Here is a 24,089-nt window from a genome sequence, read left to right as displayed (position 1 = left end):
AAACCCTGATCCTGCAAAGACTTTAGCATGTGCTAAACTTCATGCACTGTAAGCGATGCTATTGACTTAAATTAAACTATTCACAACATTTAAAGTTAGGAATACATCTTTCCAAGAAGGAGGCCTTAGAGCTTAAGTTCTTTGGGATAGGGACTATTTATAATGCATTCTTACAGTGTTCTATTGCAATTTAAATAATAAAATCTAGGTGTTCTGGGCCAAGGTGTTAGAAGCACCACAGGCCTGGCAGGAGTACTCTGAAAAAACGAGGCTTACACACAGCTGTGAGTTATTGGCTTTACTGAAGGTTAGTGACACACCCGCAACAGGGACTCCAAGCGTTGCAGTCACGGAGGCGGGGAACCTAGCACACCGGAGCTCTGCCTGGGGCAGAGTCCAACGGAGGGGCAGACAGCCAGCGTTAATAAGCACTACACAAAAATAGCACATGAATATAGAATTAGGTACTTTCCAAAAGGGGTTTTCTGCTACCTTGCAAAGGGCCATGCGAAGCAGTTGTAACTGGCCGATGGCCAGTTCTAGCTGGGTTTCTATGTCCTACAATAACCTATCAGCACGAGAAAGCGGAAGTTCTCTAGCTAGGCCGTAACAAAGTCTTCCATAGTCCCCTACATTCCTCCCCTCGCTTTCTCGAGCGACGTCAAAGACCATGAGGATACATTGCGGAGGGGAGACCGCATATAGCACTGGGAGACTAGGCCATGGCTGCAAAGGCATCAAAAATACAAGCCAAGAAGGCAAATAAGGCCAATAAGTAGGCCTTGGACAAGATGGGCAGCCCAACCCCGTAACGTGGAGAGCCAGGATCAAAGCCAGGCGTCTCCTTGCTGTTGGCGGATCCCTTCCGCCAACTGACAGAGTCATTGTAAATCGGCTTCAACAGAGGGCCCGGCGTCCGTCACATTAAAGCAGCACAAGCAAGCAAACTCCTGGCACGGGTGGCCGTGTCGGAGTTGCAAATAATCAATGGCTAGCCTATTTTGCAGCATTCCCTGGCGTACCTCGCCCAACTCGTATGAAAGGAGTGTGAGGACTGTAGAGGTCAGGTTGCTGGCTTTCGCGACAGCACACGCAAGGTGTTCCACTGCATGATAATTATGCATCACCAACCCAGGAATGCCAATCAATGAAAAAGCAAGGGCCACAGCCTCAGCCTCAGAAAATAAGGTTACATCAGCTTTACAGGTAGAGTCAAGAGGGATGGTGTCTCTCCGGTGGCGGGCAGGGACTTGTGAAGGATGTGGAAAAATGAGGGGGGCCTCATGGCCTAGGGCACAGGGGCCCCCTAAACTATTGGCTGGGATGTAGGTGTAAGCAGTCCTGCCACATAAGAGAAACCATCCTGTGGGCAATTTCATATGCCTGTATGCAAATGAAACATCAGTACTTTCATTACAAATTAAATCCACATTGGTATGATTTGCCCCAACATGCCTGGCATTTACAAAGAACATACAAGAAAAGGCAATAGTTACATTGGCAAGACGAAATGAATACATTGACACGTCTAGATTGTATTGGGCGGGATCCAAGGCATACAGATCCGTATATGCAATAGTTTTGTCAATTGTCTTCAGTAAGGAATAGTGCTGGACAAGGGTCAGGGCTGTGCAGACGCCGATGAAACAGGTTTCCATCACGGCACCCACGGCATACGTACGCGGTAAACAAAACAACGTCGCATTAACAGCACTGTGGTCTAACACCAACCAGGCATTCACAGAGGAGGTGGCAGCTCCTTCTGCAGTGATTCTCATAAGGAGCGCCGCGACAAATGGGAGAGTGAGACCAAGCGGGGATAGTTTTCCCCTTCCGGGAGTATGTCTGCCCATCCTTCCCCGGTGGTGAGGACTATGGCGGCCTGCAATTCCCACTGCGGTACCATCCATCACACATTAGCCAATACGTGCTATTCGGTCTCGCTCGGGGCGCTGGTTTCTAGACCTACGGGAGGTAAAGGAAACAGGTTACACAGGGCATCCCCTCGCTTCCATTGCAATGGCTCTGTTGCAACATTAGTGCAAGAGAGGGCGCCCAACGAACGGTCCGAACTTAACCAATACGGGGGATAAAATTGTAAGCCTGAAGCCAACGGTGTGATAAAAAATAAGCATGGTGGCTCACATTGGAGCTGCGACTGGGCGGGCCAGGGGTTCACCTCCTGTCCGGGCTGCAGGGTATAAGGATGTGGCACATACAAAGTAACTAAGCCTTGCGCGGGGTCAATTACACCCGGCGCCTGTATGAGATTTACTCGTAGGTGGGCAGGTACGGCAGGGGGAAAGACCAGACGCTGGAAGGGCGTGTAGCCAGACAGCCTGTTCCAGCACCCCAGACCACCCGCGGAGCATATGGGTGGGAGTGAGGCAACGGATCTGATCCTTCAAGAGCCCGTTCAGGTGGCTGCTTGCTGTAGGCGTATACGGAAGATGGTAGTGCCAGTCCACTGCCACGTCTGCGGCCCAGGTCCATACAGCCTGGGCCGTAAAGTGGGTTCCCTGGTCGCTCTGGAGAGTGCATGGAGTTCCATAGCGGGAGCACAGTTGCTGTAGTGCAGCCAACGTAGTGGCTGCGGCCGCAATGGTGCTGGGATATACAAACAACAGGCCAGTGTATGTATCCACAGCTGTAAATGCATACTGCCAGTGTCTCTCTTGAGGCAAGGGGCCAATACAGTCCACTTGCCAATCCTGACAGGAACCTGCAGCCCGAGAAATTCTGCCGATCAGTCCCGGGAGGGCAATGGGCGCCAAGTGGGAGCAAACCGGACAACTGGCACAAACCGTTCGACAGGCCGCCAAGGGTAGGGAGGCGCCTTGGTGGAGGGCCGTGATTTGCGTTGCTCAGGCTCCTCGATGGCCTCCCTCCACATGGTACCGTTCCGCCAGCTGCAAGACCTCCCCCACGCCATGGTATCAGCCGCCGCATTCCAGTGGACCTCGGAGGTTTTAGCCTTTGTGCGGGCGTCTACATGTCGCACAGCCAGAGGGGCCCGTCGGGCATAGCGCAGGAGTTGCTGCCAGAGCACCAATCCCCACAGGGGCCAGCCTGCGAGTTCCCAACCCTTCACCTCCCACGCAGTTATCCAGGTCCGGAAGCCCCAGCTGTCCGTATATAGGTAAACCAGTGGTGGGGCACCCTCAATTGCTAGGGTGGCGGCCCACAATTCGGTTCACTGACTGGAGCCAGCCATTCCCCAAGCCATTGCCACGACATCTGCATAGGGGGCATAGGCTATGGCCCGCCATTGCCGGGCTCCCTGAGCCGTATAGGAGGTTGACCCATCCGTGAACCATGCACATTCCTGCTCCTCGGTGGACAGTTGGTCCACCGAGGGGGCCTCCTCTATTTGAGAGGTGGGCATGGGTCTTCCACTGGGGGCAGCTCCTCCGTGAGAGAAGGCACATGCTCGAACGTGAGGGCCCCCAGTAACAGGGCATGTGGGATAGAAAGGGAGGGCCGGCCCAGCAGCATGCACTGTTGCAAGTAATGCTTCCACTTAAAGTGGGTTGCGATCTGTGCAACCCCTGTCTGCGTTTGGGCCGATCTGCCCCAAGGGAATGGGCATGCGCATGATGACTGGGGTGGGGCCCATTATGCCCTGGGTATCCTGCAATGCCCAGACCACTGCCAGGATCTGTTTTTCCAGGGGGGTGTATCCGGGTTCAGCCCCCTTCATCATACAGGACCAGAACCCGATCGGTTCCTTTTGCTGGGCCCCCTACCTGCTGCCATAGCTCCCAAGAGGCCATGTCCGCTACCGTGGTGACCTCGAGCTCGAAGGGGACCCCAGGCTGCAGAGCGTGGAGTCGAGCATGAGTGAGCAGGGCCTCTTTACACAGGTCAAAGGCAGTTTGATGGCCCTGCTGCCATTGCCAGGGTGCCACCTTTCATACCAAGGCCTGCAAAGGCCGCATGAGGAAGGCTAAATGGAGAATGAAGGCATGCCAGAACCCAAGTAGACCAAGGAAGGCTTGCAACTCTTTCTTTGTCTGGGGGGCGGGGGGATAACCCTGCACCGTTTGTTGCACCTTCCGAGGAATTTGCCGATCTGGTCCCTCCCACATAATACTTAAGTAGACTACCGTCTGTGCGGAGCCCTGTATTTTCTGCAGGTTTAAAGTCTATCCGCGCACCTCCAAGCCAGTAACGACTGCATGTAACACATCCGCCACCAGTTCACGGGAGGGGCCGGATACCATCACGTCGTCAATGTAATGATAACAACGGGTCACGTCTGGCAGCCGTATTCGGGCAAAGTTGGCACTCACCAACTGGTGGCAAATAGTTGAGGAGAGCTTCCAACCCTGTGGCAGAACACAGAAGGTATATTGGCGGGCCTGCCACGAAAATGCAAACTGCTTCTGACTCTCAGGGGTGATGGCGATGGGGAAAAAGGCGTTCGCGAGGTCAACTACGGCATGCCAGGGTAAGGCAGCTGCCGCAATGTGCTCGATCAGGGTCACCATATCCGGCACAACAGCCATCAGCGGAGGGGTGACCCTATTCAACTCGCGATAGTCTACCGTCATACGCCAGGTTCCATCTGGTTTCCGCACTGGCCAAAGGGGGCTATTGTACGGGCTTAAAGTGGGCCGAATAATCTTGGCCTCTAACAGTGCGCTGATATTCTGGGTAATCTCCTTCTCCCCTCCAGGGAGGCGATATTGTCGTTTGGATACTACAGCAGTTGGGAGAGGCAACACCACAGGCTCCCAATGGGGGGAGCCCTGTAGGATTGTCAGTGCCCATACCTCCCATACCCGAGGTGCACTTACATACCAGGGATGTCCAAACACGAAGAGGCTGTAGTGGGTATCCACAGAGCGACCCCACAGGACGTCGATGCCCAGTATGTATTCTCCAATAGCGGCCACCAAGATGGTGGCCCAGAACAGGGGAGCCTTCCCAGGATCAGAGTGACAGTAACCTCATACGCCAGGGTCTCCGCTCCTCCGATGCCTTTTATGACAGTGGCTTGGCCCTGGGTCTGCACAGAGTGCAAAATGGTGACCTCAGCGCCCGTATCTATCAACGCCAACACGTGTTGGACTCCTCCCCTCAGCCAGCGAATTGCTAGGGGTACATAGGGGCATTGGTCCCCTGCCTTCCTCTCGTGTGTGGCCGCTGCGACACACGGAACGGAGGACCTGCCACGCCTTCAGTTTGGGCACAGCAGTTTCCACTTGGCTGGCAGAGCAGAGGGCTCCGCTGGCTTGGTTCGCTCCACACTCTTCTCCCCTTTTCCTCCAGCACTATGTTTGATAGGGGTCAGCTGCATCCACTGCTTATATAAGTCCGCCGTTGGCTTTCCATTCATTTCCTTGCGAGAGACACCAGCCTGCAAGAGATCTAGCCACAAGATCTTCCAGGGCACCCGCAACTCCCCTTTCTACACGACAACCACGAGGAGGGAAGGTTTTAACTCATCAGGGGCCAGGCGTAATACTGTGGCTTTAATTGATTTTGTCACCTGTACATCGTCCGGCCCCATCTCCCTGCCCGTGGTGACGGCCCAGGCCATTCCCAATTGACGGAGAGCTTGCACCCCTTCCGGAACAGTCTTCCAGGGGTATGCCTGTGCCTCCAATTCCCCCACCGAGGGGTAGGCTGCCTCCAGTGCAGCCGCCAGCCAGCGGTACAATGAGGGGCTTTCGACGTCTTGTCCCCCGGTCTGCGGCTGCGGCGGGTTTACCAATTGTGCACGTACCTGAGAGTCTTGTGATAGGACCCCCAACTGCTGAAATTCATAAGGGAGCAGCAGAACCGTTTTACCTGCATTGTCCCAGACCCTCACAAGCCACTGCAGGACGTTCTCCCCGGGTTCCTGTCAGAACGTCTTCACAATGTCCTGCAACTCACTCGTTTTAAATGTGCATAGGAGTTCTGGTTGTAGGGCACCTCCTTGCACCCGCAACTCCTGGACCAGCCGCGCCAGAGCCACGGCAGGGGACTCCTCCTTCCCCTCGTCCGAGGATGAGGAGTCCCAAATGTTCCCATCCCAAGTCTCGGGGTCCCAGGAGGGGGCCGCAGTCACCGCACGCACCTGGGTGGTGGTCACCGGTTGCCGCCCGCTCCTGAGGGGCCTTTTATTCACTACCCGGGCAACCAACACTTCGCAGCATCGTGCCAGCTCCTGGGCATGCTCTGCCTGGGAGGTGACAACGTCTTGAGCCATGGCCCGGGCCTCCGCCTGCGCCATGCATTCCTGAGTCTTCCCTTCCAGTGCCGCTGTAAGTGGAGCACCTCCTCGTCCTGGGCCCAGACAGCAGTCAGGAGGAACCATCCTAACTCCCCCATCACCCGCCGCTCTGCCCCAGAGCGCCAGTTCACTCATAACCGTTGTAACCCCTCAACCAGCTGGACGGGCGTGACCGCTGCAGCCTGTTGAAACTCTGGCCAATCTGCCGGGGCAGCTCACCCGGCCATGATCCACGCTACCGGCCCCCAGCGCTCTGTCGGGGGGCCATTCTGGTATGCGCTGTAGGGAAAGCGACGGCTTCCCCACTTCCCCTACCTTTGGCCAAAGCGGCATCGCTTCTCAGAGTACCCCTCCCACTGCGCCAAATGTTCTGGGCCAAGGTGTTCGAAGCACCACAGGCCTGGCAGGAGTACTCTGAAAAAACGAGGCTTACACACAGCTGTGAGTTATTGGCTTTACTGAAGGCTAGTGACACACCTGCAACAGGGACTCCAAGCATTGCAGTCACGGAGGTGGGGAACCCAGCACACCGGAGCTCTGCCTGGGATGGAGTCCTATGGAGGGGCAGACAGCCAGCATTAATAAGCACTACACAAAAATAGCTCATGAATATAGAATTAGGTACTTTCCAAAAGGGGTTTTCCGCTACCTGGCAAAGGGCCATACGAAGCAATTGTAACCGGCCGATGGCCAGTTCTAGCTGGGTTTCTATGTCCTACAATAACCAATCAGCACGAAAAAGTGGAAGTTCCCTAGCTAGGCTGTAACAAAGTCTTCCGTAGTCCCCTACACCAGGACTCTGTCTTGTCAGTGTTTATCTTTTGTTTCATAACTTTAATTTATTAATTGTAGGATAAAAGTATAAATGTCATTGTTGTCATATTTAAGACCAGATTCAGTTCCTATTAGTTATAATTAAGTATTGCATCCTTTTTCTTCATTGAGTTCTCCCTGCTGATTCCTCCTCTTTGTCCCCCTCAGCTGAATAGAAACATATATAATATAATTAATATTCTTGGAAAAAATCAACACGGACTCTTTTATAAAGAAGGTAAAAATAGGAACCTCGAGTTGCCAAACCCCTTCAGCTTTGCTGTTCAAATTGATTCCCTAGCTCTACACTATGCCTATACTTCTTGTTCAGAATCTCAGAAGGAGACAATGTTTTGCAAGAAGGGGGAACTCTATCAAGAAGAGCAGATATTCTAATATTTCACCATTTGGGGCTGATATTACATATGATTTCAATGATGTAGAATCTGAAACCAAACGACAGCCCTGAAATTGTTTTGAACCCAAAACTTCAACAGTAAACAGAACCAGGTGAGTGTCCAACACTGTCACTGACCAGCATAATAATAAATCCACATACAGTAGTAATTACACATCTCTATAAGCATTATAGTCTCTTTACAGATGTGGAACCTGGGGCACAAAGGGGTTTACTGTTGCCCAATGTTACACAATGGAAACCTAATCCTATGCACCTTAAAGTCACTGGCAAAACTCCCATTGATTACAGTGGTAACGGGTCAGGCTTAGTCAGTAACATAGCTGGGAACAGAAACCAACACTCCTCTACTCTAACAATCAAATAATAATATGCTTTTATTAAAACACTAGCATAAGCCTGACTATTTCAGTTCTATCTATAAGGATGAGCCTTTCAGCATTCTGACTAGCTAACTCCAAATTTAATCTATAAGGTATGTTTAATTGTAATTAATCTTTTACGTTTCTTTTTCTTTGTAGCTACAAGCTCTTCTCCTTTTCTTGTTCTTTAACCTATGCTGGGAAGAAAATATGTCAAGTGAAGAATTGCAAAAATATGCCAGTTAAAAAGTCTTTTTTTTTCCTGGCAAACTGGAATGAGAAGTAAGTTTTAATCTTCATTTGAAGGATGCTAGTCTGCCTTATTTTACACAACCAATATTAGATTCTAAAAAATGGAGAGGGTAAAGGTGTCTTCTAGAGATGGTGTCAGCTCATTTCACAGGTAGTAATAATGTTCTAAATATGCCAGCATGGTAATATAAAGCTAAGTGCAATGGATAAAAGTTGATACCTGGACATATGTTCTAATCGATCATTATCCTGCGTTTAGGGCACCAGGTGTGGGCCAAAAGGATACTCTGTGCATGGATGTTCCTTTTTATGCAAATAGAATCCTCACAGATTGTAGTGATCAGTAAGTGAAGGAGTGGGGAGCAAGGAGTGGACAAGCCAGGAGAAGGAGGGAGATGGATCAGACTGGGAGCCTGGCTTCTGGGGACACACATTATCCTTCTGGGACTGAGCACAAACTGAAGGGAAATATAAATGCAGACGCAGGCTGTATTTGTGGTCATCAGTAATCCCTCTATATCCAAGGTGCTTGAAAGAGATTCTTTTTATTCAGTGAGATAGTTTCCAACTGCCTCTGCCCATGAGAGCAGGGTCTCTGCAGTGCTCCTCCCCCAGACTTCCTGCCTGGAAAGCTAAACCACTTAAAGATACAGTTCCCAATACTACAAATGTCACTTTCCAGCACAGGGACGTCCATGCTGGGGAACCACCTTTAAAGGGGCAGCTGGAGTGGGAAGAGCTTTGGAACAAAAGTCAGCTGGGAGTCCTTAGTAACACAGATTCAAGGGATCTGCATTGCAAGGGAGCAGGGAATGAGCTTGAGTCTTATGCAGAAACATAAGGCCTCTGCAGTGATGGCCCCTCCCGCCCCCCCCCACCCAGAGGATCCATGGCAATCCATGGTTTGCAGGCTGGACCCTCAGTTTCTTCAGTGGGTGGGAAGAAACACCCGTCTCTGCAAAGGAAGAAAGAAGGACATTCAGGGAGTTTCCTGGTTGCTGTGTAAGTGTGTTCGCACAGGGACAGATTCTGGCCCAAGTTTTCGCTAGCGTCTGCCTTCTGATAATCATGTGCAGCTCCCATTGAAGCTGACGGACAGCTTTTAACTTCTTGACCTGAAAAATTAAACATGACTTTGTCATTAAATCATTTTTTTTAAATCATTCCCTCCTGTTCAGCCTTTTCTCTTTATTATTACACCTCTCTGTGTAAAATGATAGCCATTAAAAACTCAACAGTTATCTTACTGTGGTATGTGAGAGAATGTGGTTTGATAGGGTTAAGTCCAAGTTTCTGCCTCCCCTTGTGCGGGTGCTCAGGTGAAAGTAATGATGCTGGGCACTACAGACTAATCAGGCTCCCCAGCAGAAAAGCATAAACCCCATAGAAGTAGTTGTTTTGGAGGGCAGAAGGGGAAGTTATTTGGAGCAACACAGATTCCACACTCCGTTACTATAGGACTGAGATGGTAACGCAAAGTAGGTTTTTGCTTCATATTTCTCACAATGTCAGGTCCTCTTGTTTTGTTGCTGTAATTATCCTATCGGATAACGAAATCTTTAGTAGGAGTGTGGGCAGCCTGACTGGTTTACATTTTGCATTTTATATCAGCTAAACCTTTCCAGCTGTTTGCATCCTGTTATTACCTATTCAAAAAGATGACTAAGACTATCCATATAGCGAATGTTAGCAAATGTTGACTTTTCAATGGTGACCACTGAAGTTATACATTTAAGTAAAGTTTGGTTTGACAAATGCAATCATCTGATATGGGGTAATGTAATTACAATTGTGTTGTGTGATTTTTTTCTCTTGCTTGATTTTTGATGTTGAGTATTTTATTGTCATTCAGGGCTAAAGGAGAGAACTACAGTGCTCACTGTTTGAATCTTTACAAATGCTGGTTAACATAGGCAATTGTTCTCTTCATGGTGTACAATTCTTGTTCTGTATTTATTTTCAGTTGTTGTCACCACTTGTGTACCATCTTCTTTTTAAGATCATTGCTTATCTGGAATACAAAGAAAACAATTTGCTGATGTGAGTTTGTGTACCATTTTCTTTTTAAGATCATTGCTTATCTGGAATACAAAGGAAATGATTTGCTGATGTGAGTTTAAGTCTAAGGATCAGATACATCTGAAAGGAAAAAAAGAATAAAATAGATTTGTTCTTTTCTTGAAAGAAAGCTGATTCTGATTAGCATTGTGGCCTGCCAGAGATTTCTGATAAGCAGCAGTTCATCTTCAGTCAGTTCAAAAAAGAAGGGAGAAAAGTGCTGCTAGGGAAGTATCAGGTGAATATGTCTCTTGTGGATATTCTTGGCTGCCTAAGAAGTGGTCACCTTTCTGATATGCATCCCAGAAAATCTGTATTTATAGGAGAAGATTTTTTTTTCAGGAGTCGGAGACCCATCTGATAAAGTAAGAAACTCCTCAGCAAAAAAACAAACAAAAAAGTCTGATTCTACCTGAACACAGAAGTTATAAAATCATATAATTAAAGAGTTATGGGTTCTGTTACCAGCTCTGCAGCTGAAGTGCAATATTAAGTGGTTACAATTCCACTCGCTGAGGTCCTTTTAAAAAAAAAAAGAAAAGAAAAGAAAAAGATATTTCTGTATACATGTGTGGTGGTTTGAGAACTGTGTTAAAATTGTGAGCTATCACTTGAAATTCCCTGCGGGTTCCCTGGTCCTGCTTGCAGAATAGGGAGTTCTGTAGGGAAGTATGTAATCTGCGTCTTTCAGGATACACAGCAATAGACTGACTCTGAGGGTATGTCTATACAGCAAAAAAAAACAAAAAAACAGTGGCCGGCCAGGCCAGCTGGCTCAGGCTCACAGGGCTCAGACTGCGGAGCTGTATCACTGCTGTTTGGATGTCTGGACTCGAGCTGGAGCCCAGGCTCTAAGACCCTACAAGGTGGGAGGGTCAAGAGCTTAGTCTCCAGCCTGAGCTTTGAAGTCTATACAGCAGTTAGACAGCTCCACAACCCAAGCCCTGCAAGCCTGAGTCAGCTGGCCTGGGCCAGCTGTGAGTTTTTCATTGATGTGTAGACATATTCTTAGGGCACGTCTACACTGGCAAAGTTACAGTGCCACTCAGAAAACGCTGAAAGGAAACCGCTGTTGTGTGTTCACACTGTCAGCTCCCTGCGCAATAGAGTTTTCACACTTGTGGCACTTGCAGCGGTATTCGGAGCGGTGCACTCTGGGCAGCTATCCCACAGAGAACCTCTTTCTCTTCCGCCGCTAAGACTTGTGGGAAGGCAGAGGAGGCCGCATGGCATCCAGGTCCTGTCCCAATGACCCATGAGGCATTGCTTCGCATCCCAGAAATCCCTGTGCTTCTGTCTGCATTTGGTGCCATCTTTCAGTGGTTTGTGTATTGTGCACCCTGCCTCTTTGGGCTGCAGGAATGGATCCCGAAATCTTGACCAGTATGCTGCTTGCTCTGACCAACACATCACCAGTGGCAGTGGAGTTTAAGGAATAACTACAAAGGCAAAAGGAGTATGACATTGATCTCGCCACGCGTAGTAGCTATGACACGAGATTGCTTATGGCATTCATGGTGGTGCTGACCATAGTGAAACACCGTTTTGGGGCTTGGGAAACCAGCACTGAGTGATGGAATCACATCGTGATGCATGTCTGGGATGATGAGCAGTGGCTGCAGAACTTTCGGATGAGGAAAGCCACATTCATTGGACTGTGTGATAAGCTCACTCCAGCCCTGCGGTGCAAGGACATGAGAATGAGAGCTGCCCTGTCATTGGAGTAGTGTGTGGTGATTGCACTGTGGAAGCCGGCTACTCCAGACTGCTACCGATTGGTCACTAACCAGTTCAGAGTGGGAAAGTCGACTGTTGGACTCGTGTTGATGGAAGTGTGCAGGGCCATTAATCACATCCTGCTCCGAAAGACTGTGACTCTGGGCAACATGTATAACATTGTAAATGGCTTTGCTCAAATGGGTTTCCCTAACTGTGGAGGGGAGACAGATGGCATGCATATTCCAATTCTGGCACCAGCCCACCTAGCTACTAAGTAGATTAATCTCAAGGAATATTTCTCAATGGTTCTCTGGCACTTGTGGATCACCCTGGGCGTTTCACAGACATTAACACAAGCTGGTCTGGAAAGGTGCATGATGCATGCATCTTTCGGAACACTAGCCTGTTCAAGAAGCTGCAAGCAGGGTCTTTCTTCCCGGTCCAGAAGATCACCATGGGGAAGTCAAAATGTCCATTGTGATTCTGGGAGACCCCACCTACCCCTTAATGCCGTGGCTTATGAAGCCATACACGGGGCAACTTGACAGCAGCAAGGAGTTGTTCAACAACAGGCTCAGAAAGTGCAGAATGACTATTGAGTGTGCTTTTGGCTGGTTTAAAAGCTCACTGGTGATGCCTCTGTGGGAAGCTGGACCTAGCTGATGACAATATTCTTATGCTTGTAGCTGCGTGCTGTATGCTCCATAATAATTGTGAAGGGAAGGGTGAAAGCTTCACTCAGGGCTGGTATATATGAACTCTAGCCAGAATAAATTAAGCCATACAATATCCTTCTGAAGTATTATTTGTTTTACAGACGAGTCACCAAATGGTGACATGTCTTTTCAAAGACCACAGAAGAAGTCTGTGGCAGAGTGAATATTACAGTGAAGTTCTCCTAGCTCTTGGCCTTGTGCTATTGCTTTAGAAGTGTCTCTCCACTCAGTTGAAGATGAAGAGAAATTGTTCTATAGAATAGCTTATGAAGTTATATAGAATAGAATAGCTCATGAAAGAGATAGTGAACATTCATCTTTTGTTGGGATATATTTCTTTTGCAATCTTCTATTTAGAGCTAATTTCCCTATGATGGTGTCCCCTGAATAGATATGTGGACAGAGTTGGCAACGGGCTTTGTTGCAAGGATAGGTCTTATTTATGCACTGGTTTTTAATTGGTCCTTTCTTTTTAAAAGGAGACATGAGTGACAATAGGACCATTAGGAAGAGATGCTAAAAAGTCACCTGGATTTATGTCCAGCAACAGTTCAATCAGCTGATGGAGGAATTTTGTGCTGGCAGCTAATTGGATATAGCTGAGACAAGTGAGGCTCGTTACTTTAGAAAGGATTGAGTTATCAATATGGGCAAGAGAGATGAAAATGGAGAGGAAGATTTTGCTGAGTAGAAGCCAAGACAAGGAGTTCCTAAGGAAGATATATATGGTTTGTATTTTGGCGTGCCCTAACCATAGGGAGGGGAGGCAGCTCAAGACTTTGTCAAGTGTCTAATATTTTGGCTAAACCAGAAACCCTAACAGAGGGTTTTTGTGTTTGAAACTAAGCTTCTTGTGAATTCTCACTTTCTTTGCTTGTTACCTCCCTCTTTTCCACCTTTTGTCTGGAATGTCTGTTCAGTTTTTAGTTTCGTTGGGGGAAAACCTAACATAATAGGGCTCCAGTTTTCATTATGGTCTTGGGGTGCTACTGTTGTATACATTTTAATTATCCTATGCACTGAATGAGACAGGAATCCTGTTTTTAAAAAATAGTATGTGATCATGTAATTAGAGAGGTTTCAGAGTAGCTGCCGTGTTAGTCTGTATTCCCAAAAAGAAAAGGAAGACTTGTGGCACCTTAGAGATGAACATATTTATTTGAGCATAAGCTTTCGTGAGCTACAGCTCACTTCATTGGATGCATTCTGTGGAAAATACAGTGGGGAGATTTATATACATAGAAAACATGAAACAATGGGTGTTACCATACACACTGTAAGGAGACTGATCACTTAAGGTGAGCTATTATCAGCAGAAGACCAGGGGGAAAAAGCCTTTTGTAGTGATAATCAAGGTGGGCCATTTCCAGCAATTGACAAGAACGTCTGAGGAACAGTGGGGGTGGGGGAGAGGATAAACATGGGGAAATAGTTTTACTTTGTGTAATGACACATCCACTCCCAGTCTTTATTCAAGCCTAAGTTAATTGTATCCAGTTTGCAAATTAATTCCAATTCAGCAGTCTCTCGTTGGAGTCTGTTTTTGAAGCTTTTTTGTTGAAGAATTGCCACTTTTAGGTCTGTAATCGAGTGACCAAAGAGATTGAAGTGTTCTCCAACTGGTTTTTGAGTGTTATAATTCTTGACATCTGATTTGTGTCCATTTATTCTTTTACGTAGAGACTGTCCAGATTGGCCAATGTACATGGCAGAGGGGTATTGCTGGCACATGATGGCATATATCACATTGGTAGATGTGCAGGTGAACGAGCCTCTGCTAGTGTGGCTGATGTGATTAGGCCCTATGATGGTGTCCCCTGAATAGATATGTGGACAGAGTTGGCAATGGGCTTTGTTGCAAGAATAGGTTCCTGGGTTAGTGGTTTTGTTGTGTGGTGTGTGGTTGCTGGTGAGTATTTGCTTCAGACTGGGGGGCTGTCTGTAAGCAAGGACTGGCCTGTCTCCCAAGATCTGTGAGAGTGATGGGTCACCCTTCAGGATAGCTTGTAGATCCTTGGTGATGCGATGGAGAGGTTTTAGTTGGGGGCTGAAGGTGATGGCTAGTGGCGTTCTGTTATTTTCTTTGTTGGGCCTGTCCTATAGTAGGTGACTTCTGGGTACTCTTCTCGCTCTGTCAATCTATTTCTTCACTTCAGCAGGTGGGTATTGTAGTTGTAAGAATGCTTGATAGAGATCCTGTAGGTGTTTGTCTCTGTCTGAGGGGTTGGAGCAAATGCGGTTGTATCGTAGAGCTTGGCTGTAGACAATGGATCGCCATAATGAATGTAAACAGGCAAACTTCATTCTGGCATTTCCTATTTTTTGAGTGATTGCCTTAACAACCTTAATAATGTTTTCAGTGTTGTTGTGGCAGTGTGGGTAAGGAAATATATTTTACTCAACCACATAGAGCTGTTTTTTGGGTCTTCAGTGTAAGCTTGAAAGCTTCTCTCTTTCACCAAAAGGAATTGGTTCAGTAAAAGATTGTATCACCCACCTTCAACCTTAATAATGTTCTTTTAATTTAGCTTTTTGTGTTTAACTTCCTAGGTTTTTAAAAAACAAACTAAATAAAAATAATTTCATCATGCTGATACTCACATGAATTATAAGCAGCACTGGACCTCTGCACTTAATGGCATTAATGATAGCTGTAGTAGGTTGTCATCCTTTATATGGATTGGCATTATACGACGATGAGACATACTTTGCCAGTGGGTTTCAAAGATATTTGTTGACACCAGAGGAATGGTAAGGCTCTGAAATATTGATTTCCATTCCAGGTTCTGGAGAAGAATGTCCTCTAGTGGGCACAGACTCTTCTGCTTGTTTTCCCCTTCTGTCCCATCTCCTCCAACCTGTCTCTGTCAGTCCTGTCTCCTTGCCCTAGTCTACTTGCCCAGGCAGTCCTAATCACCCTTTGCACTGCAGCTCCTTGTCAGATCTGTCTCTTTTCCTTCCCTGCCCCAATTCTCCCACCACGATCACCACTGGTTGCTAATCCTAATCATCGTCCAGCCAGTTCTAATTTCCTCCCCTTCCCACAGCTCCTTATTTGATCTCATTGTTCCCACCAGCCAATTGTCTCCCACTCCCATTTCTCTCACTGGCTCTCAGTCTTCTCAATGAGCTTGTAGTCCTAGTACCCTTGTCCAACCATTCCCAGATGCCCTTTATCTCACATTCACATTTTCTCTCCCTGCATCTGGTCCCAGTCCACCAGATTCCTTGTCCCAATCTTCTCTTTTCCCTGCCCCTGATCTCCATTTGACTCAGACAGCTTCTTTCTCCATGTTGCCTGAGTGCCACCCAGATGATCACTGAGAGCACAGATGAAACACAGTGAGAGCAGCTATTACAGATAAAGTCATTCTGGGCCTATATAGCCCTGGACTGGGCTTAGGCCATGATTCTGCAACCTGATGATGTGAATGGAACCATTGAAGTCAGGATCTAAGGTCTTGGATTGTAAATTCTTCATATGGCCTTGTGATCTGCTTGCACAGTTTATCGGTTTTATGGTGGTTTATGTATGTGAGCAACAAGATGCAATCTACTCCTAGACAGTGTGAATTGAAAGTAATGTCAAATGTCACATTTCCTCCTAGGTCTAAAATAAGGCTTTGCATTTGGCCTATACATTCTAAAGTTTGAGCTATCACTTCAAATAGTCAGAGTTGAACTCCTTTCAAATTACTAGCAGCTGAAGGTTGCAGCATGTCATGGTTACAGGGCAAGTTGTGACTTGAGCCCTTTGACAATCCCTCTCAAGTGCACCTTTCAGGTGACAGGCTTTGCTTTCTTCATCTCTCTCAAGGGTAGAGCCCTGCAGTTCAGTCTCTTACACTGGATCTCTGGATTTCAGAACCTCCCCCTACTACCCCTGCCCCTTTCCCAACCGTGTTAACACAACAGGCCCAACTGCATTTGGCATCTGCAAGAAACTTTTCTCCAGGAGGCTGTGACAAACAGCTGACTGAAGTGACTCAAAACAGCTTCTTCAAAACAAATGTATTATTTATTCACCCAAAGGTACATTGCAATCAGAGAGTAGGGTTAAAACAACAGAAGTCCTACATTTCCCTGGCAGCTTGGGCAAGCCTCACTTATACGGACCCATCCCATAGGGCCTGTTTTTCAGTTCCTCTGAGTGTCCCCTCAAGCAGTGGCTGATGACTGAATTCCCTCTCCCTCTCTAGAGGAAGTTTTTAACTGTTCAGTGTCCCAGTGATCTTAGACTCTGAACCTTGGCAAACCAGCTGTATAATTTGCATTGAGTCTGGAAATAGCATCTTCCTAATTAATAACCCACCCATTGTTCTCTTAACACCCTGGAAGTTGTTTATGCAGAGGTGATTTATCTCTGGCCATTGTTTTGTTTCCTATTTGTTGTTCTTAATAGTCCCTTTTTATTTAATCCACATCATCAGACAGAATAATATCAAGCAGGTAAACTGAGGTACACAGAATATTTATAAGTAAGACAGTTATCTCCCATGGTCTATACACACGCCCTATATCACTCAAAATTTTCCTGATAGGCAATAGATTTGACCTATGGCCTCATTCTCATGATAATCTGGCCATTCTAAAATTCTTCTTTTAATATAGCTCTTTTTAAAATGCCTACTTTTAGTAGTGCTATGTATTTTGTCATGACAAAATCCAAGTGAAGCCTCCAGCAAAAGCGAAGTAGAGAATCTGTATCTTGTAATATGAAGGATATATTTTCCACTTGGTTACAAGATTAATGAGGCTTCCTGGCATTAGTGAAGATGTTTGCCCAGTTTATGAGTAATCTTTTATCTCCTGTATAATAAAGTGGAGGGCTTTTTTCCTCCCTTGCATCAGATCTTTTAAGATGTTTAAGGTTGAGTACCCATGTTTTAGGGTCCCTTTGTTCAGGATGAATGGAATTGATGGGCTGTAAATGAAAAGACAGGAAATAACTGATTTGGAGATGTGTGAAACAGACTGCTTTCCCAATCACTTTTTGAAATTCACTAAGCTTTGGAAGAAAAAACAAAAAATAATACACCAGTCATTGTCTGAAACGTGTAAATAGGGACATTTGGGGAGGCAGGGGGATGCATCTTAATTTATTTGGCATGAGACTGCTCTTTAAACTGAATGAGTGGAATATAGATGTTATACTTTATTAAAAAGAGGGGTGGGGGGGAGGGTCAGTTGTTCAAGTATGCCTTCAGTCAAGTTATGCCAGATTTATAACAATCTACCTGACAGTGGAATTTTACCCTAGGTGTAAATTCCACATAACCCCTCCACTTACTCCTGCTAGTTCTAATCCTAATGTTTTCCAGATGTTAAATTATTTCAGTGGTGCTTCCTAGATTTGTTTGCAGAATGACAATACACATGTTTGAGAACACCTCCAACTACATCATTTCATTAAACCATCTAGAATGCTGAAAATTTTCACACTGTTTAATTTAGATTTATATCCTAAGTTTTTATTGTTAAAGCTGGTTCAGATCTTCATTTTCTAAAATGCTTGTATTACCTCTGCAAAATAGTTCTTTCAGCCCTGGATTCTGAATATTGATTTTGTTCGCGTAGAAAATGAAATTAATCTCAATATCTGTTTGCAAAATCTGGCTTTGCACGAAATGTTCTCAGTGAAAATAAAAGACGTGCTTTTGAATATGAACTTCAGGAAAACTAAAGTAATACTTTGTAGGTCTCTGAACGAATGACTCAGATGTTTTTACACAGGTATGAAAAAATCTCAATTATTAGGATTTGTGCAAATTAAAATTGTAGACCTGTTTATAAAACCTATGTAACTAATTTAATCGACTTGTTAATGGGCAATACAAATCTGAAATGGACACTAGTTTCTACAACTTTACTTGCTTAAAAAATTGACAGACATTAGATTTAAAACCGCATCAGCCTTTAAACTGTGTTTGAAAAAAATATTACACATTGATTATACATGCATAAATTAGAGAGAAATTCTATCTTGACAAATTCTAAGATAGATACAGGTTTCAGAGTAGCAGCTGTGTTAGTCTGTATACGCAAAAAGAAAAGGAGGACTTGTGGCACCTTAGAGACTAACAAATTTATTAGAGCATAAGCTTGTGAGCTACAGCTCACTTCATCGGAAAGCATCCAATGAAGTGAGCTGTAGCTCACGAAAGCTTATGCTCAAATAAATTTGTTAGTCTCTAAGGTGCCACAAGTACTCCTTTTTCTTTTTGAAGATAGATACACACTCACTCACTCTCCCATTGACTTCAACAGGATTTGTGCATATATGCCTGAGGGAAGAATTTAGCCCGTTACCACTAGTTTATAATCCATTTTTCATTCAGGGTTTATTCTAATGTACTTTCTTATTAACGGGATGGCCTTTGCTTGCAATAACCATGCTAGTCCTGCTCTTCTCTTCTCTAGTGTTTGATCATTTGGATGGACAAGGTTTTATATGCCTTTTCTCGTGTAATGTGACCTCAGGTTAACTGTTGGCAATGCTTATAGTAGATCTGTCAATTGCATTTTCCCTCAAGGAATTGCTACCTTGCAGTTTATTGCTTAGTAAGGTGTGTGGTGGGATACAGTAAAACTTGAAAAGCAGTAACTGCAAATAACAAGGTTAAAGTATGTTAGATTTCTTAAAATTGTGATTTTCTTTCAGAATCAACTTTCCTCTACAAATAAAATCTCTTCCTAATGAAACAATATTGACAATAAAACTATTTGGAGTAAACTGTGTATCTAAAAATACAGAAATACTGGCTTGGACATGTTCCCCCTTGTATCAAAAACAGTAAGTACATTTTTATATGATAGGGTTTCTTTAAATAGTGTTCTTTAATTAGGTGCTATACTCTGCATGAAAGGGAGGCCTGGAAGGAATATACAAACAAATGAACACAAATTTGAGCCGCTAAACATAACTTTATTGCAATAAGGATTGAAACAGTCACTTTCAATAATTGCAGGTTTCAGAGTAGCAGCCGTGTTAGTCTGTATTCGCAAAAAGAAAAGGAGTACTTGTGGCACCTTAGAGACTAACAAATTTATTTGAGCATAAGCTTTTGTGAGCTACAGCCCACTTCATCGGATGCATTCGGTGGAAAATACAGTGGGGAGATTTATATACACACACAGAGAACATGAAACAATGGGTTTTATCATACACACTGTAAGGAGAGTGATCACTTAAGATGAGCCATCACCCGTGGGGGGGGGGGATGGGGAAGGAGGAAAACCTTTCATGGTGACAAGCAAGGTGGGCCATTTCCAGCAGTTAACAAGAACATCTGAGGAACAGTGGGGGGTGGGTTGGGGGGAGAAATAACATGGGGAAATAGTTTTACTTTGTGTAATGACTCATCCACTCCCAGTCTCTATTCAAGCCTAAGTTAATTGTATCCAGTTTGCAAATTAGTTCCAATTCAACAGTCTCTCTTTGGAGTCTGTTTTTGAAGTTTTTTTTGTTGAAGGATAGCCACTCTCAGGTCTGTAATCGAGTGACTGGAGAGATTGAAGTGTTCTCCGATTGGTTTTTTGAATGTTATAATTCTTGACGTCTGATTTGTGTCCATTTATTCTTTTACATAGAGACTGTCCAGTTTGACCAATGTACATGGCAGAGGGGCATTGCTGGCCCATGATGGCATATGTCACATTGGTAGATGCTCAGGTGAACGAGCCTCTGCTAGTGTGCTGATGTGATTAGGCCCTATGATGGTGTCCCCTGAATAGATATGTGGACAGAGTTGGCAACGGGCTTTGTTGCAAGGATAGGTTCCTGGGTTAGTGGTTTTGTTGTGTGGTGTGTGGTTGCTGGTGAGTATTTGCTTCAGATTGGGGGGCTATATGTAAGCAAGGACTGGCCTGTCTCCCAAGATCTGTGAGAGTGACGGGTCGTCCTTCAGGATAGGTTATAGATACTTGATAATGCGTTGGAGAGGTTTTAGTTGGGGACTGAAGGTGATGGCTACTGGCGTTCTGTTATTTTCTTTGTTGGGCCTGTCCTGTAGTAGGTAACTTCTGGGTACTCTTCTGGCTCTGTCAATCTGTTTCTTCACTTCAGCAGGTGGGTATTGTAGTTGTAAGAATGCATGATAGAGATCTTGTAGGTGTTTGTCTCTGTCTGAGGGGTTGGAGCAAATGCGGTTATATCGTAGAGCTTGGCTGTAGACAATGGATCGTGTGGTGTGATCTGGATGAAAGCTAGAGGCATGTAGGTAGGAATAGTGGTCAGTAGGTTTCCGATATAGGGTGGTGTTTATGTGACCATCACTTATTAGCACCGTAGTGTCCAGGAAGTGGATCTCTTGTGTGGACTGGTCCAGGCTGAGGTTGATGGTGGGATGGAAATTGTTGAAATCCTGGTGGAATTATATAAAGTACTACATGCCGCAAGGGGCCACAACAGTGGTTCCCGTAACCCACCCAGCAATATTGTTAATCTATCCAACTATACTCTTAACCCAGCAGAAGAATCTGTCCTATCTCGGGGCCTCTCCTTTTGCCCCTCCACCCCCACGAACATGATACAGTTCTGTGGTGACCTAGAATCCTATTTTCGACATCTCCAACTTCAGGAATATTTCAAACACACCTCTGACCAACATATTAACCCACAGAAACCTTCCTACCAACACTATAAAGAGAAGGATTCTGGGTGGACTCCTCCTGAAGGTCGAAACAGCAGACTGGACTTCTACATAGAGTGCTTCCACTGACGTGCACGGGCTGAAATTGTGGAAAAGCAGCATCACTTGCCCCATAACCTCAGCCATGCAGAACACAATGCCATCCACAGCCTCAGAAACAACTCTGACATCATAATCAAAAAGACTGACAAAGGAGGTGCTGTCATCTTCATGAATAGGTCGGAATATGAACAAGAGGCTACTAGGCAGCTCTCCAACACCACTTTCTGCAAGCCATTACCCTCTGATCCCACTGAGGGTTACCAAAAGAAACTACAGCATTTGCTCAAGAAACTCCCTGAAAAAGCACAAGAACAAATCCGCACAGACACGCCCCTGGAACCCCGACCTGGGATATTCTATCTGCTACCCAAGATCCATAAACCTGGAAATCCTGGATGCCCCATCATCTCAGGCATTGGCACCCTGACAGCAGGATTGTCTGGCTATGCAGACTCCCTCCTCAGGCCCTACGTTACCAGCACTCCCAGCTATCTTCGAGACACCACTGACTTCCTGAGGAAACTACAATCCATCGGTGATCTTCCTAAAAACACCATCCTAGCCACTATGGATGTAGAAGCCCTATACACCAACATTCCACACAAAGATGGACTACAAGCCATCAGGAACAGTATCCCTGATACTGTCACAGCTAACCTGGTGGCTGAACTTTGTGACTTTGTCCTCACCCATAACTATTTCACATTTGGGGACAATGTATACCTTCAAATCAGCAGCACTGTGATGGGTACCCGCATGGCCTCACAGTATGCCACCATTTTTATGGCTGTCTTAGAACAACGCTTCCTCAGCTCTCGTCCCCTAATGCCCCTACTCTACTTGCGCTACATTGATGACATCTTCATCATCTGGACCCATGGAAAAGCAGCCCTTGAGGAATTCCACCATGATTTCAACAATTTCCATCCCATCATCAACCTCAGCCTGGACCAGTCCACACAAGAGATCCACTTCCTGGACACTACGGTGCCAATAAGCAATGGTCGCATAAACACCACCCTATATTGGAAACCTACTGACCGCTATTCCTACTTACATGCCTCTAGCTTTCATCCAGATCACACCACACGATCCATTGTCTACAGCCAAACTCTACGATATAACCGCATTTGCTCCAACCCCTCAGACAGAGACAAACACCTACAAGATCTCTATCATGCATTCTTACAACTACAATATCCACCTGCTGAAGTGAAGAAACAGATTGACAGAGCCAGAAGAGTACCCAGAAGTCACCCAACAAAAAGGACAGGCCCAACAAAGAAAATAACAGAACGCCAGTAGCCATCACCTTCAGCCCCCAACTAAAACCTCTCCAATGCATTATCAAATATCTACAACCTATCCTGAAGGACGACCCATCACTCTCATAGATCTTGGGAGACAGGCCAGTCCTTGCTTACAGACAGCCCCCCAACCTGAAACAAATACTCACTAGCAACCACACAACAAAACCACTAACCCAGGAACCTATCCTTGCAACAAAGCCTGTTGCCAACTCTGTCCACATATCTATTCGGGGACACCATCATAGGGCCTAATCACATCAGCCACACTCTGAGGCTCGTTCACCTGAGCATGTACCAATGTGATATATGCCATCATGTGCCAGCAATGCCCCTCTGCCGTGTACATTGGCCAATCTGAACAGTCTCTACGTAAAAGAATAAATGGACACAAATCAGACGTCAAGAATTATAAGGTTCAAAAACCAATCGGAGAACACTTCAATCTCTTTGGTCACTCGATTACAGACCTAAAAGTGGCAATTCTTCAACAAAAAAGCTTCAAAAACAGACTCCAACGAGAGACTGCTGAATTGGAATTAATTTGCAAACTGGATACAATTAACTTAGGCTTGAATGGAGACTGGGAGTGGATGAGTCATTACACAAAGTAAAACTATTTCCCCATGTTATTTCTCCCCCCAACCCACCCCACCCCCCACAGTTCCTCAGATGTTCTTGTTAACTGCTGGAAATGGCCCACCTTGCTTGTCACCATGAAAAGTTTTCCAAAGTAAAACTATTTTGCCATGTTATTTCTCCTCCCCCCCACCCCCCACTGTTCCTCAGATGTTCTTGTTAACTACTGGAAATGGCCCACCTTTCTTGTCACCATGAAATGTTTTCCTCTTTCCCCATTCCCCCCCCCCCCGCTGGTGATGGCTCATCTTAAGTGATCACTCTCCTTACAGTGTGTATGATAAAACCCATTGTTTCATGTTCTCTGTGTGTGTGTATATAAATCTCCCCACTGTATTTTCCACCGAATGCATCCGATGAAGTGAGCTGTAGCTCACGAAAACTTATGCTCAAATAAATTTGTTAGTCTCTAAGATGCCACAAGTACTTCTTTTCTTTTTTCAATAATTGTTCCTCCTTTCCATACAGAGCTCTTTCAAGTCCTGATTTTCCTGAACTCCTTTGGATTGGGCTTCTCTGACTGTCCACCAGGTTACCTCAGGAAATTCTCCAGTCATGTTGAAGGGCCTTGTTGCCTTCCCATACCGTCACTAAACTACCCTCTCATTCAGACTATTTTCTTTCTGGGTCTGCTTTCCTGTTTCCTTTCCCCCTGACCCTTTCCACACACTTACTTCTCAGACTTCCCAGAATGGTGGTGCTATTTGGGACTACACTGAACAATTTCTCTGTTCCCTCCCCATAGTTTAGACACTTCCCTCATATTTTAACTTTCCCTTTTTCCTCAACACTCAGTTTAACATTATTTTAAAGCTGCTTGTAGGTTATGAATACCTCTGTAACTCTACAGAAATAAAGAGCTAGGGTGAAATATTCAAAAGTGACTAAG

The 24,089-nt window shown here is 45.7% G+C and overlaps 1 protein-coding gene across 1 annotated transcript in view; it reads left to right on the top strand.

Moving 5' to 3' along the window:
* Positions 1-24,089, top strand: part of PIK3C2G (phosphatidylinositol-4-phosphate 3-kinase catalytic subunit type 2 gamma) — a 305,063-nt gene that overhangs the window by 80,680 nt on the left and 200,294 nt on the right. The window contains exons 11-12 of the mRNA XM_043516861.1: positions 7,976-8,098; positions 19,223-19,354. Of these exons, the coding sequence (XP_043372796.1) occupies positions 7,976-8,098; positions 19,223-19,354 (255 nt within the window). The remainder of the gene's footprint in view (positions 1-7,975; positions 8,099-19,222; positions 19,355-24,089) is intronic.

This window comes from Dermochelys coriacea, chromosome 1 (genome assembly GCF_009764565.3).
Source record: "Dermochelys coriacea isolate rDerCor1 chromosome 1, rDerCor1.pri.v4, whole genome shotgun sequence".
Lineage (NCBI taxonomy): Eukaryota > Metazoa > Chordata > Testudines > Dermochelyidae > Dermochelys > Dermochelys coriacea.
The sequence above is the reverse complement of the archived record's forward strand: the minus strand, read 5'-3'. Positions and strand labels throughout refer to the sequence as shown.